Source organism: Grus americana, chromosome 5 (assembly GCF_028858705.1).
Source record: "Grus americana isolate bGruAme1 chromosome 5, bGruAme1.mat, whole genome shotgun sequence".
Taxonomy (NCBI): Eukaryota; Metazoa; Chordata; class Aves; order Gruiformes; family Gruidae; genus Grus; species Grus americana.
Genome location: NC_072856.1, coordinates 33041537 through 33054649, shown reverse-complemented (window position 1 = coordinate 33054649; position 13113 = coordinate 33041537). Strand labels below are relative to the sequence as shown.

The 13113-nt window shown below is 48.0% G+C and overlaps 1 protein-coding gene across 1 annotated transcript in view; it reads left to right on the top strand.

The window, feature by feature from the left end:
• Positions 1–2671: 2671 nt before the first annotated feature.
• Positions 2672–13113, top strand: part of PLEKHD1 (pleckstrin homology and coiled-coil domain containing D1) — a 30856-nt gene continuing 20414 nt past the window's right edge. Inside the window, exons 1-2 of the mRNA XM_054828798.1 lie at positions 2672–2820; positions 11765–11858. Coding sequence (XP_054684773.1) covers positions 2672–2820; positions 11765–11858 — 243 coding nt within the window. The remainder of the gene's footprint in view (positions 2821–11764; positions 11859–13113) is intronic.

The following is a 13113-nucleotide window of genomic DNA, read 5'->3' as shown; positions in this document are numbered from 1 at the left end:
ATTGATTATCTCTATATAAATGTCTATGTGCTTTTGGGCTGTTAGATTTCACCAAGATCTTACAGCAAAAAACTGTATCTGCTTGTTTGCTTGTGCTTCCCTAAGGATTTCTGTCTCCTGGAACTTGGAGAAGGCACTTCTGCAGGACCCGACTCTCCTACTCACCCTGTGGTCGACCCCTTTCTCCTGGCTGGGTTTTAGGACACTGTTCTTTTGATCCTGAAGTTCCTGGCCACTTGAAGTAAGTTTTGCATCTGACAGAAGTAACATTGAAGAACCTTTAAGCTGGCTTTTATGCCGTTACCTTCTGATTGAGAGAGGCAAGTTACTTAGACCTGTTGCGTTGCTCTCCTGCTCTTTCCTTCAGACAGGCCTCCAATTTATTTAGATTAGTACACACATAAAGGAAATGTTAACATAACCACTGTTATTACAAATTACTTTGTCCAGACACCAGCAGTTACAAAATTCACTCCGCTGCTATTTACTGCCCCAGTATTGCTGACTCCTGCCCACGTTTAACTCTCGGTCACTTGACAAAGCAAGTTGCTCTTTCCCCCCCCAGAGCTGCCCACTCTAAAGAATTAGCTGTGACTACTCAGTCCCTTGCTTGTCCTAGAGGTCTCCAGAGGAGACAATATCTCCGGTTTTTTTTGATGTTCAAAGCTAGAGACCTCTTTTCTCTCTTGGTTTGTGCAAGACAAAAATAAGTGAAGAAGCAAAGGATGAAAAATCTGCCTTTCCTCACTGCAGGTCGCTGCTATCAGATCTTTGCATCACTGGTGCAGTACAGTGGCAGGGGCACTGGATCATCCTTACACGGGAGCTCTGTGGCTACTCACTGCACATTTATAAATTAAGGTGATGCTCTTGGGTCCAGAATCCTTTTTACCCTTTATGCAACATAATTCCAGGAAAACTTTTCCCTCTCCCAAGCCCTGGTTATGAGTAGTATTTTCTTTTCAGTGCGGTGCGTGGAGTGGCCACTACAGCATTAATACTTCTCTTCTGCAGTGCAGGACTGTATTCAAGAGTTGGGGCTCAGGTGAGATGGAGGCATCTCTGCTGCTCTCCCCTGTTCTCCTCCCTCTCCCTCAATGTCACTCTGAGATGGGCTTCACTGCTGCTTGGGACGTGTCCTGTCTGGGACCAAAAGGCCAGTCAAAGCCGGGGGAGAGAAAGTAGCAAAGCGTGGGGTTTGCTGACTCTCTCGTCTAGCGATCGATAGTGACTTTTATCAGGGACTTGCATCTGTAATTTGCCTAGTACCAAATGCAGCCTGTGAGCTTGAGGTTTCCTCTGTTTAAGATGCTTTGCAAGTGCCCGTGACCACGTAAAGCTCAGTGGCCCTGTGTGCAGCGCTGTGATTTGCCTATGGCACATCCCAGCTTCCTCATCTCCGGGAACGAGAAAGGACTGTGTGTCTGCAGCGTGTCACTTCTGAATAACTGCGTTGGGAAGGGCTGACGTTTGGAAATTATAGCATCAAAATCAATACACGTAGGACGGCACAGGTTGAAACAGGAGCAGATGCCTCACAGCATGCATGTGTCTGTGTTGGTTACACAATACCCCAAAATTCCGGCTGCTTTACCAGGCACAATGTAGGCAGTTCTTCCCCAAATCCTAATCCTGGAGGGAAGGCAGGATGCAGGAAGGAACAATATGATGCTAATGTGCTTTCCTGTGGGCATTACAAAAGACAGGGGTTCTTTTGGCAGGGAGGGAGGGTTTCAAGAGAGGAACAAGGGCTTAGGGAACCAGAATAAAAAGCTTGTTGTGGGAGTACTAAACAGGAGATGAATGGAGACTCACCTGGGCTGTGTGACGTATTCCTGTGTCTCCGTGCTCTGGCCAAGACGGAGCTGGTACCTAAGAGGCAGGGCAGAGGCTGCGCTTGCCACATCTCCCAGATGAAGCAAGGCACGGAGGCAGGCAGAATTTCGATGCTCTAACTTTGATCCGCAATGGCCCTTTAAGGCTGAGCAAGGCGTGCAGCGTGGACGCTGCCCAGTCCAAACCCAGCAGCCACGTGAACTGTACCCGGGTGGGCAGTGCCAGGCTGGCACAGCAAAAGCCTCCCCATGGCAGAGGGAATCTGACTGAACTTGCTGGCTCCCACGCACTCTGCTCCCCTTTTCCTTGGGACAAATAAGAAGAACCTGACTCCAAGCACCAGATTTTGGGGGTACGTGTCAGAGTAAGAGATGCCTGACAGTAAAACGTCCGTCCTGCCCTGATTTCTGCCTGAGATGCTGCAATGACGAGTGAAATAACCTTCCAGGCTGGCTCTGGTGCAGAGGTATTTAGGCTTATGTTATTGCTGGGAGCTTTCTCTCTGATGAGTTCTTTCTGCCTCTCTGTGTTCCAGATCTCTGGCTCTCTTTGCTCTTTTTGTTTTTTTTTTTTTTTTTTTTTGTCTTGGGCTGGGACGTGTTCTGTCTGTAATGCATCAGGAAGTAATACGCAATGAGGAAACTCTCATCATCTGTGCATCAGGGAGAGAATTATTGACTGAGTGCTGAGCAGTCAAGTTATTGATTCAAACCATAGCCCAGTCTCTCCGTCTGCCGCTTGGAGCGGTGGGTTATATCCTTCTGGTTCATTGCATTTAATCGGATTCCCTGAGCTACCGCGCAGAGGGGGAGAGTTAGAACCAGATCCATCTATAATGTTTGCTTCAAAATCCAGCTCCGTATCCCCTTCTCCATCCATGGAGCAGGCAGATTCAGATGCTCTGGACATCAGCACTAAAGTGCAGCTGTACGGCGTGCTCTGGAAGAGACCCTTCGGGAGGCAGTCGGCCAAATGGTCCAGGAGGTAAGCCACAGTCGCTGAGGGATGCTCAGGTGAAACGCAAAGCCTAAGGGTGCTGGGGTAAGTTAGTCTGAGTCCTTAGCTCTTTGCGTGCAGCTAGCCAGGCAGAGATGAGGAGTGAAACTTTGGGCATAGCTTCCCTGCTGTTCTGACTTTGCCTTACACACCAGCGTGCTTTCTTCTTTACCCAGCCAGACGCTGTGCTATGTGCGCTTTAGGGTGGGCACAGGCACGAGCTGCCTCTGGATAATCACCCTTCAATCGTTTCATGAAAGAAGAAGAGTCAGCTCATATATTTTGCCCCCAAACTGCTTGACTTTGTTCATTAGTATTTGTTAAAGCTCTTTGAGTTCTTTGGGTGTGAGATGGCTAGGTTGAACCGACTGCGTGTACGGGACTGTGCATGCATGTGTATGGTCTGCAGGGCTCTGTGGACCAGCACCAGTACCGCTGTGCCGCGGGGCGGTGACGGCACACTGGGAACAGCAAATGCAGACTCTCTTCCCTGGGGGGAAGGTGGCTCTGAATTCTCTCCCATCTGGTGCCGGGGAGTTGTGAGCCGCTCTGTGTTGCGTATCAGCGGCCAGGACGTTTGGAGCTGGCAAGCATTTGCTATAACCTTTTACCAAGGACGGAAGTATGTTTTATAATACTGAAATACTGGGTCAGTTTGAGGTTTAAAGTTGGCATAGTTTCTTTATGTGAATCGCTGAATCTCACAGGAGAGTTTTCCACTGGTTGTCAAATGATGAGACGTGACTGTTTATGGATGGGTACTCGCACAGAAACATGGTACGGCTCTTTCTCACTGCTCACTGGGGGTACACGATCCGATGGATTAAACCTTCCAGCGTTCCTGGATGGCAGATTAATGTCAGTGCTGATAGACGTCATTGGCAAATGATTCAGTTAGAAGACTAGCAGCCAAGAAACTTGCATTTTCACCCTACCGCTGCCAGAGATATGTTTTGTGACCCGGGATTTGGCGTCATGATCTATTGAAGGAGGATAGCAGTATTTACCTGCCTTTCTTCTGATATCTGCAGATGAAAAAGTCTGCCAGAAAAGCAAAGTTATGTTGTTTTCTTCCCCCCCCCTCCACCTTTCCAGTGGGGAAAGGCACAAATGAGTCATTAACAAAAGGCAACACAGGAAGCCTGAGCTACCTCTGGAGCTGACAGGCAGTTTTGTAGCCTTTGTAGCATCACGTGTCTCAGGGCTTTTTGGAAGAACAAGTTAACATGCATGCGAGCAACATCTGTTGTCTACCTCCAGTACTTACCTTTTTGCTGTAGTCTGCAGTGTAGACACGACGTGTCAAATCCATTCCTAAAGCCAGCTTTCCCAGTCCTACTCTGTGTAGTAACCACAGTGTTGTCCAGTCTAAACCTGTGAAGATGGCATGGCCTGAAAAATAGTTAAATGTTGCTTGGGAAGCAGCTTTGTGTTTGTGGTCATCTTTGACCTGTGTGCAGGTTTTATTCTGTACTACTTTTTCCCCTGAAATCAATGGCCTTTTTTCACCCAGGAGAGAATTTGTGCTGATGCTCCTTACTCTGCTCCCAAACATTGATACTTAAATGAATTATGTCTGGAAACTAATGTGACTGTTACAGAAAAGAAGTGGGCACAATAACGGAGGCAAAGGTAATTTGCAATGGAGGAGATGTTCTTAAAAGGCTTTCTTCTTCCTAATCAAAATTTCCTGCAGGCAAATGGCCCATCTCTGTTCTCTCTGTCATTACTTATTTAGTGCTGCTCTATTCCTAGAAGTTGCCCCCATCTTCAGCAAGTGGTAAATATTTTAGTGATAGTAGGTGGGAAGCGATGGGGAGGTGACCGTGGGGCAGGGGTGATGTGGAAGGTTAGCTGCAAGCACGGCAGCTGGGGCTCCTGGGGGGAACAGAGACAGGTCAGTGGGAGATGAACACAGGGAATCTGTAGGGTTTGGAAGGAACGGATTTCCAGAGTAAAAGGACTGGAACAGGAGGAACAATAAGGGTTTTTTTAATCACAGGAGATATTTGCTTCAAAGTAAAAAATATTGCATGTTATAAGAAGTCAGTCATGGGGGGAAAAGGAACAATTCATCCATTCCCCCCACCTACCCCCCATGCCCAGCAAGACACAGCTGGTCAAGTGCATTGTTTTATGAAAAGGAGATGTTTCCCAGTGCAGTTAAATTAAGATTAAATTAATTTACTATTGCTAGATATAGTTGAGGATCTGATCTCTGAGCAATGTATGTTTTGTCCTGAAATCTTGGATTACTGTTTTTTATCTGCTTGGTAACTACAGGTAGTACCTTTGCTGTGAGGTAATTTTGCACTGGACAATAGTACTACTCCCTGTCCTCGTACAGTAATATCCTTCCAAGAGACACGCAACCATCTGCTGAGTTCACTGGTGCTTTTGACCAGTCTAAGCTTGGGTCACTGCTGAAGTGGTTTTGGAAAGTCATACTCTCTGTCCTTGACTTCTGATCCTCCTCTCCCCACCAAGCTGCACCCCATTCTTCCTTCCAATTAGCAACAAGGAGTTTTGCCTCTTCCCTACTACAAAAGTTGTACTGGTAACAGCATCAGCCTGGCACGGAGTCTGGAAGGAATGCACGTACCTGCCCTGGATGTGGCATGAATGGGGCGCTGTAGCTTTGCAGGTAGGAAGTGAAAAACCCTTCTCTACTGTGAATAATCCCAGCCCCACCTAGAAATGTCAGGCTCTAATCTGACTCTCACCATTTGGGTTTGAGACTTCGAGGCGAAGGGGGACAGTTCCAGGATGGCATCTGCTCAGTGGTCAGCCAGAGTCAGAAAGCAAGGTGGAACACAAGGAGTTGAAAAGAGTAGAGAACAAGACACAAAATGTGCTTGTACCGCTGAGTAAATCCATCAGAGATGCCGGGCTGCTGCAGGAAGGAGGGAAACACAACACTGTTAGAGAAATTTATCTTCTCCTGGACCAGAGGTGTCTGTGGCACTGCAAAGCATGCTCGTAACCTTCTTGTCCAGCAGAGTGGCTACCAACAGTCACTGGACGCGGTCGCAGGACAGATGGAAAGGATAATTGTTCAGGGCTGTTTTCTGCTCTAAAAAACCTAGCAGACACGCAGCGCGGTTCCCGCCGCAGAGCAGCGTGCGTGCCTGCGTGCAGCACAGGTAGCAGGAGCTGCTGAGGCAGCGGGGCGGCGAGTGGAGCGGAACGCGTGCTTCCCTCTCGTCCTCGCAAACCTCCCACTTGGCCGGTTGCTGTCGGCAGCATCCACCTCTTCCTGCTCCCTGCCCGGCTGGGCACCGCACCAGCTGCCAGGCGCCGGGGCAGGATGAGTGAGGGACAGGTACTGCGCTCTCTGAGCTGACAGAGATCTTTTTACCTGTTGTTTTCCTGAGCTGTCCCCGGGAGAGAGAGAATTGGGCTGAACTGGGGATTCGCTGCCTGTGCTCCTGGACTGGTGCCCGGACAACCGCCATTGGAAGGAAGGACCAGTGAGACCGCTGCAGTTTTATAATGTAAATAGTTAGCGCAAGCCATTGCCACTTCAAAAAATTTTACAAAGATTAGCTGATTAATCTCATTAGCCCTCTGTGACACAAAGAAGCACTTTATCCCCAAAGATCAGGTATCTGTACTTGTCCAGTATGGAGCTGTTGTGCCTAATCCTGGCAGATCACTGGCTTTACATCCAAGTCACTCGGATTGTTATTGTTCCTCCGCTATTCCAGTTTAATTACACTACGGTTTCCGTGGTTTCTTAGTGCAGGATTTAACGACAGGGGATGGGCGACTCAAAGGAGTTGACCATGTCTGAATGGCTCTTGTATTCCTTGTACTGTGCATGGACCGTGCATGGGTGTACTGGGTCTTCTCACCTTTGCTGCTCCTCCTCAGGCTTTTTGAATACTGATCTGGTTTTTAGTTTCTTATTTTTATCCAAAATCTTCCCCTGTCTTTCCAGCACTCCCTTTTCTTTTGCTGGCACACCTGTACTTAATTCAGATACATGTTCAGTGTCTCTCTCTCAGTCCCAGTCCTAACTGGGTGTCTCTCCCTGTTCTCCCTTGGTCATCTTTGCCCTTTCTGCTCCTGCTCACCTGGCTGCTGCTTCAGCCTTCATCGTGCTCTTGAGTCATTGTATGGAGACTTTATACTGAAAATCAAAGTTAAAGTTGGTGACCTTAGTTGTTTAGGTGTTGCCTTCCAGGTAAGGGTAGATGAGGGAATATAGCATAAATACATTACATCCATCCAGCTAATCAGATTTTCAATGTTTTCTCTTCATCATTTGCTGTAGAGTTTTGTTACTACTTTTTAAACTCCTGTATTGGGTTTGTGTGGCAAGGTTTTGGTAGTGGGGGGGGGGGGGGGCTGCAGGGGTGGCTTCTGTGAGAAGCTGCTAGAAGCTTCCCCTGTGTTTGATAGAGCCAATGCCAGCCGGCTCCAAGGCGGACCCACTGCTGGCCAAGGCCAAGCCAATCAGCAACAGTGGTAGCATCTCCATGATAACATATTTAAGAAGGAAAAAAACAACCTAGGGAGAGCTTTTGCAGCCGGAGAGAGGAGTGAGAAGATGTAAGAAACTCTGCAGACACCCAGGTCAGTGCAGATGGAGGGGGAGGAGGAGCTCCAGGCGCCGGAGCAGAGATCCCCCTGCAGCCCGTGGTGAAGGCCATGGTGAAGCAGGCTGTCCCCCTGCAGCCCATGGAGGAAGGATGAGGGGGTGTAGAGATTCCACCTGCAGCCCATGGAGGACCCCACGCCGGAGCAGGTGGAGGCACCTGAAGGAGGCTGTGACCCCGTGGGAAGCCCGTGCTGGAGCAAGCTCCTGGCAGGACCTGCGGACCCGTGGAGAGAGAAGCTCACGCTGGAGCAGGTTTGCTGGCAGGACTTGTGACCCCCGTGGGGGACCCACGCTGGAGCAGTTTGTGAAGGACTGCAGCCTGTGGGAAGGACTCACGTTGGAGAAGTTCGTGAAGGACTGTCTCCCATGAGAGGGACTCCATGCTGGAGCAGGGGAAGAATGAGAGGAGTCCTCCCCCTGAGGATGAAGAAGCAGCAGAGACAAGATGTGATGAACTGACCGTAACCCCCATTCCCCGTCCCCCTGTGCTGCTGAGGAGGGCGGAGGTTGAAGCCGGGAGTGAAGTTGAGCCCGGGAAGAGGGGAGGGGTGGGGGGAGGTGTTTTAAGATTTGATTGTATTTCTCATTGCTCTACTCTGTTTTGCTTAGTAATAAATCAGACTAATTCCCTCTCTAAGTTCAGTCTGTTTTGCTCGTGACAACAATTAGTGAGTGATCTCTCCCTGTCCTTATCTCGACCCACAAGCATTTCATTATACCTTTTCTCCCTTGTCTCCTGAAGGAGGGCAGTGACAGAGCGGTTCTGGTGAGCACCTGGCCTCCAGCCTGGGTCAACCCACCACAACTCCCATTTTGTATATTTTCATTCCAAATCCCCACAGATTCTCTCCACATCTGTGAGGTCAGGGATCTAAAAGTTCATTAAACTGCCAGAGGCACATCAGTTCTGAGAGATCTGTGCTATGCTTTGTTCTTGTTTTTGTTTTGTTTTGTTTTCCACTGGAGTATAATCTATATTATGGGGATTATCAGGAGCACTGAGTAGACAAAAACTATGTAACAAGCTAAGCCCTGGCTTCAACTGAGGGTTAACATTTAAATTAAAAATCACACAGTTAAAGATCAGTATCTTTATCTGTCTTGCAGTTGTTTCTTGAGGATGTTCAGACTGTAAAGACTGTTGAAAGTGATAAGTAGACTTCCTCCATTTCATGTGGTGTGTTGGTTTTTATTTCTTAGTTTCATGTTTGTGCCCACAGTATCTGCTTCACTCTGACCCACTGGTCCGAGCATAGTCCTTTGGCCAGGAAGGATCTGTTTGTTCTTTAAAGGTGTTATTTCTGTATTTATTGTGCAGATGGGGTAATATATCCCTCTAAAAAAATCAAGTCTTTGTTGAACTAGGCATTAGAGACATGTGGTGAAGATGCAGCCACTCATAAGAAGACTTGTTCATAGAGTTAATGACAAGACGTGGGAGAAAAAATGAAACAGGAAGGCAGAAGGCTGCTGGTCACAGAGATGATGTGGACAGGAGGAACCGGGACCAAGCCTTGTCTGCTCTGTGGAGGTGTCTCTGATATCTGCCCTGGCCAGGGTCAGCTCTGCCCCTGCTGCAAGGGTCGTGGCTGCCTTTGCCATTAATGCAGCTGTATCAGAAAATACCAATCCTTGTTTCACACAGAGGTGGGACCTCGATGAATCCACTCTATCAGGAGTGTGTCCCACAGAGATATGCCTCATTCATCTGCTACATGGGCTTTGTTCGCCAGTGTGTCAAAGTTGTGTGAGTGGTTCGCCCCCGCCCCCCTTCTCTGGGACGCTCCTTCCCACCCCTGCCTCCTGTCGTGAGGAAATTGTTCTGGTCCCTGATCTGTGACAATGGAAAGAGATTTAGGATGGAGGTTCTTATTACAAAGAAAACAAGTTGTTTTCATCTCCCTGTCCATCTCAGGCAACTCTTACAGTAATACAGGGAGAATGCAGACGGCTGCCGCAGGTGGGGTCGTGCGTTGCTTTCCCGGCTGAGGGGACATAGCTGCAGCTCCTCTGGGAAGTGCACTGGGACTTCAGCCCGGGATGGAAGCAAGATGGTCCCCTGGGTGGAAGGTGAATAGTAATTGTTCCTGCTCAGGTAACTTGCTGGACAGGCTGCACTGTGAATGAGTACCTTTTTGGTCCTCTAACTAAATGAGCTCAGTGCAGAAGAGTGATTTTTGCACTGAGCTGTGCTGTTCTGTCTAGAGAGATTTTGCCAGGCTATGGTCAGGAACAGGAGGTGAGGCTAGGCAGACAACCATCATGTTCCTGGAGTATCAAGTGAGAAGACAGTGTCCTGCTGAGACAGCAAGCTGGCTGCTTCTCCCCACCTCTGATGTCAACACAAACAGGTATAGATGAGCAGGCAAAGGGAAGGAAAAATTTGGGGCGCATGAATTGCTGCTGGTCTTTGTATGTTCTGAAGATTTCTGGATGTAAATATGCAGATATTCAATGACATTTTGGAGCGGGCACACAGTAGGTACAGAGCTTGAGCTTGCTGCAGGCATTCAGAAGCTTATAGTTCTATGATGTCCTCTGTCTTCCAGTCCCTCTGTGAGCCCATGGCTTGCATTTCCACGGCATGTGGCAATTTCATCTATGTTGCCAGAGCCACAGTAGAAGAGCAAGAGATAAGGAGCTAGGGGAAGTGCTAAAGCTTTCTCCCAAGTATAATAATGGCAAATATTAATTATAATATATTGTAAGTATAATGATAATTCTCCACCAGTATCAAATTCTTTCTTTAGCTCTAGAAATTAAACTGGTACCAAATTGCTGTGCTCGTCTATATTGGTGGTGGTGCTTGGCTCCATCTGACGGGGCCTCTGCTTCAGGAGAGGACGGGGGTGGGATGGGCATGTGGAGGTATTAGAATTGTTTTGTGGATCAGACCCCTAGGTCCACAGCCCGTCTTTAATGGTGGCTTCAGAGGAAGGTGCAGGAATCCGGGGGCTGCACAACTGGAAAGTGCTGCCCAGAGAAGTCCCTTCCTGATCCCTCTCAGTGGAGGCTTTCTGCCCAGAAGTAGGAGAGTTTCCTGGGGATGTTCTCATTATTCACAGAAATGCCTTATCCTTTCCAGATTCCTCACGAGCTCTTGTCCTCGGGACCACGTGAAAGTGATTTACACAGCAGTGTTTTGTGCAGTGTAAAAAGGCATTCTTTATTAATTTTCAGCTTATTGCATTTCACTTTCTTTCCAAATCCCTCTTTTCTCATATCATAAAATATGTACAGAACAGTGCAGCACATTTTCTTTGTAATTTACTCTTTTGAAACCTCCCTACTAAACTAGTCCCCATCTTTTCAGCTGCTCTTCGGCATTTTTGAGTGCTGCAGATTTAGACCGAATTTAAGCCAAGTCAGATATCTCTCCCGCGTATCTCTGCCTGCAGGGTAAATGCAACCTCATTTTTCTAAGAGGGGTTCTCCCAGGGGCATTTTAAACATCCAAATAAGCTAAAAGTGGCACTCCTTTAATGACAATTTTGAGGACACGTTCCAGTAAATTAGAGGCTTGGTTTACAGAAGCTGTGATAGTTTGTGGCTACTATACAGTGTTCACCAGAGCATACCTAAGGCTAACTGAGTAGAACAAGGCACATTTTAAAGTGACATATATGAGGGGAAAAAAAAAAGGATTTCAATTTTCTTTGTATTTACAAAGGTCAACAACAGGAGACTTTGCCAGGAGCTCTGCTTAAAAATATCCCTAAAATTTATTTCTGCTCCTGAGTGCTCTCATGGACAATCTTTTTCCTCGAGAGTCACTTGGGGATGCTAGCCCGTGACTCTGCCTGCCATATGACTCTCTGCTAAGGTGGGAACACTTCCCTTCTGGCTTATGCCAAGATGGGAGGCAAGAGGGTGGCAGGGAGTAAATTGCAAAAATAAGCTTTTAGTAGCTCTTAGCCCATGTGAGAGAGACCCTTAAAAAAAGGAGCACGTCTCTTCCAAGAGGTTGAATCCAACACATGGGCTAGAGAGAGCACACACAGGTAAAATTGCCAAAGGCTTTGGCTGTGCTCCTGTCTTGGACGCAGACTGCCGTCCCATTCCCCTGTGAGTAAACGATGCTACGGTTTACCTTCAACACTGAGGCATGCATGCCATGGTAAACTGGAAGCACAAAGCACTTGAACTTGGCACTTGGTGTAAAGCCCTAGCTCTTGGCTATGAACAGAAGCGAGGCACCTCACCTTAGGCTTAGATGGGAATGATAAACTCTTCTGTTTAAAAAGCAGCTTTAGTTAGGCAGAGATTTTCTTGTGCTGTGAACCAGGACCGCTGTTCTAGCAGAATTTATTTCCTTTCTCTGTCTTAAAGGTTCTTCATCATTAAGGAAAGCTTCCTGCTCTACTATGCTGAGAGTGAGAAGAAGAGTTTTGAAAGCAATAAATACTTCAATATCCACCCCAAGGTGAGGAGCGTTTGCATGGGAGGGGGGGTTATTCTGTTTCTAGCTCCCCCAACCCTGAGGCCAGCAAGTGAAGAGGAGGTAAGTCACAAACTTCTCTGAAGCCTGAAGGGGCCTACAGGAAAGATGGTGAGGGACTGTTCATCAGGGAGTGTAGTGACAGGACAAGGGGTAATGGGTTTAAGCTAGAAAAGGGTAGGTTTAGATTAGATGTTAGAAAGAAATTCTTTACTGTGAGGGTGGTGAGGCACTGGAACAGGTTGCCCAGAGAGGTTGTGGATGCCCCATCCCTGGAAATGTTCAAGGCCAGGCTGGATGGGGCTTTGGGCAACCTGGTCTAGTGGAGGGTGTCCCTGCCCATGGCAGGGGGGTTGGAACTAGATGATCTTTGAGGCCCCTTCCAACCCAAACCATTCTATGATTCTGTCAATCCAGGGAAGCCTCAAAAACCCCTGAGAATCATGTCAGTACCTCTTCAGGCTCCTTAATGATTCAGCAGGTACATGACTTTTAATATTTTTTTTCCTATTAGTAGATGTATCCCCTAGTTTTCATGATCAACCAGTCTTGTGGCTATGAGAACATGCTGGCAAAGCCAGTTGTGGGGCTAACAGCTTTGGTTGTTTCTTGTTCCTTACCTGTACTCACATTGATAAGCTGTCTCAGCCAGCCCCCACTAACCCATGTGCCCTCAGGCCCAAGAAGCAGTCTCCATAGCTCTGCTACCTGGAACTCTCACGGAGGGACTCTTCTTTCTAAGTCTGCTTTTACCCTCTGTAGTCACTGGAGGCTGATGGAGCACGTGTGCTTCCAAAGATGCTGATTTCCCTGGTTAGGGGCAGCAGGCCACCCATCTGTCCCCACACAGCATGTGTGGGGTGGTGACCTCCTGGTGGTGACAGGTAACAGATGCACAACCTGTCCCATGCTACCTCACTCTGACTCTGCAACATCTGCCACTGTTGGGAGATCACGTCCTCTTTTATCAAAGAGCTCCCACTTCTGTGTTCTAGCTAGCAGCCTTCCCTCCAAGCCAAATGCACAAGAGCCACCTTCACCCCCTTCCAGATACCACTTGAAGGTCTCCTGGTGGTGGTGGGAGTCACTCAGCTTTTCAGGAACTGTGTGTATTGCCTCTCCTGGGATAGCCAAGGCAGGGCAGGGGTCCACAAGTGACCAGGGATGAAAGTTCAGCTCCTGGTTAGCTGTGAATAGTTATGCTTGATTCTGCTGACTGATTGGAGTGCTCTGGTTCATC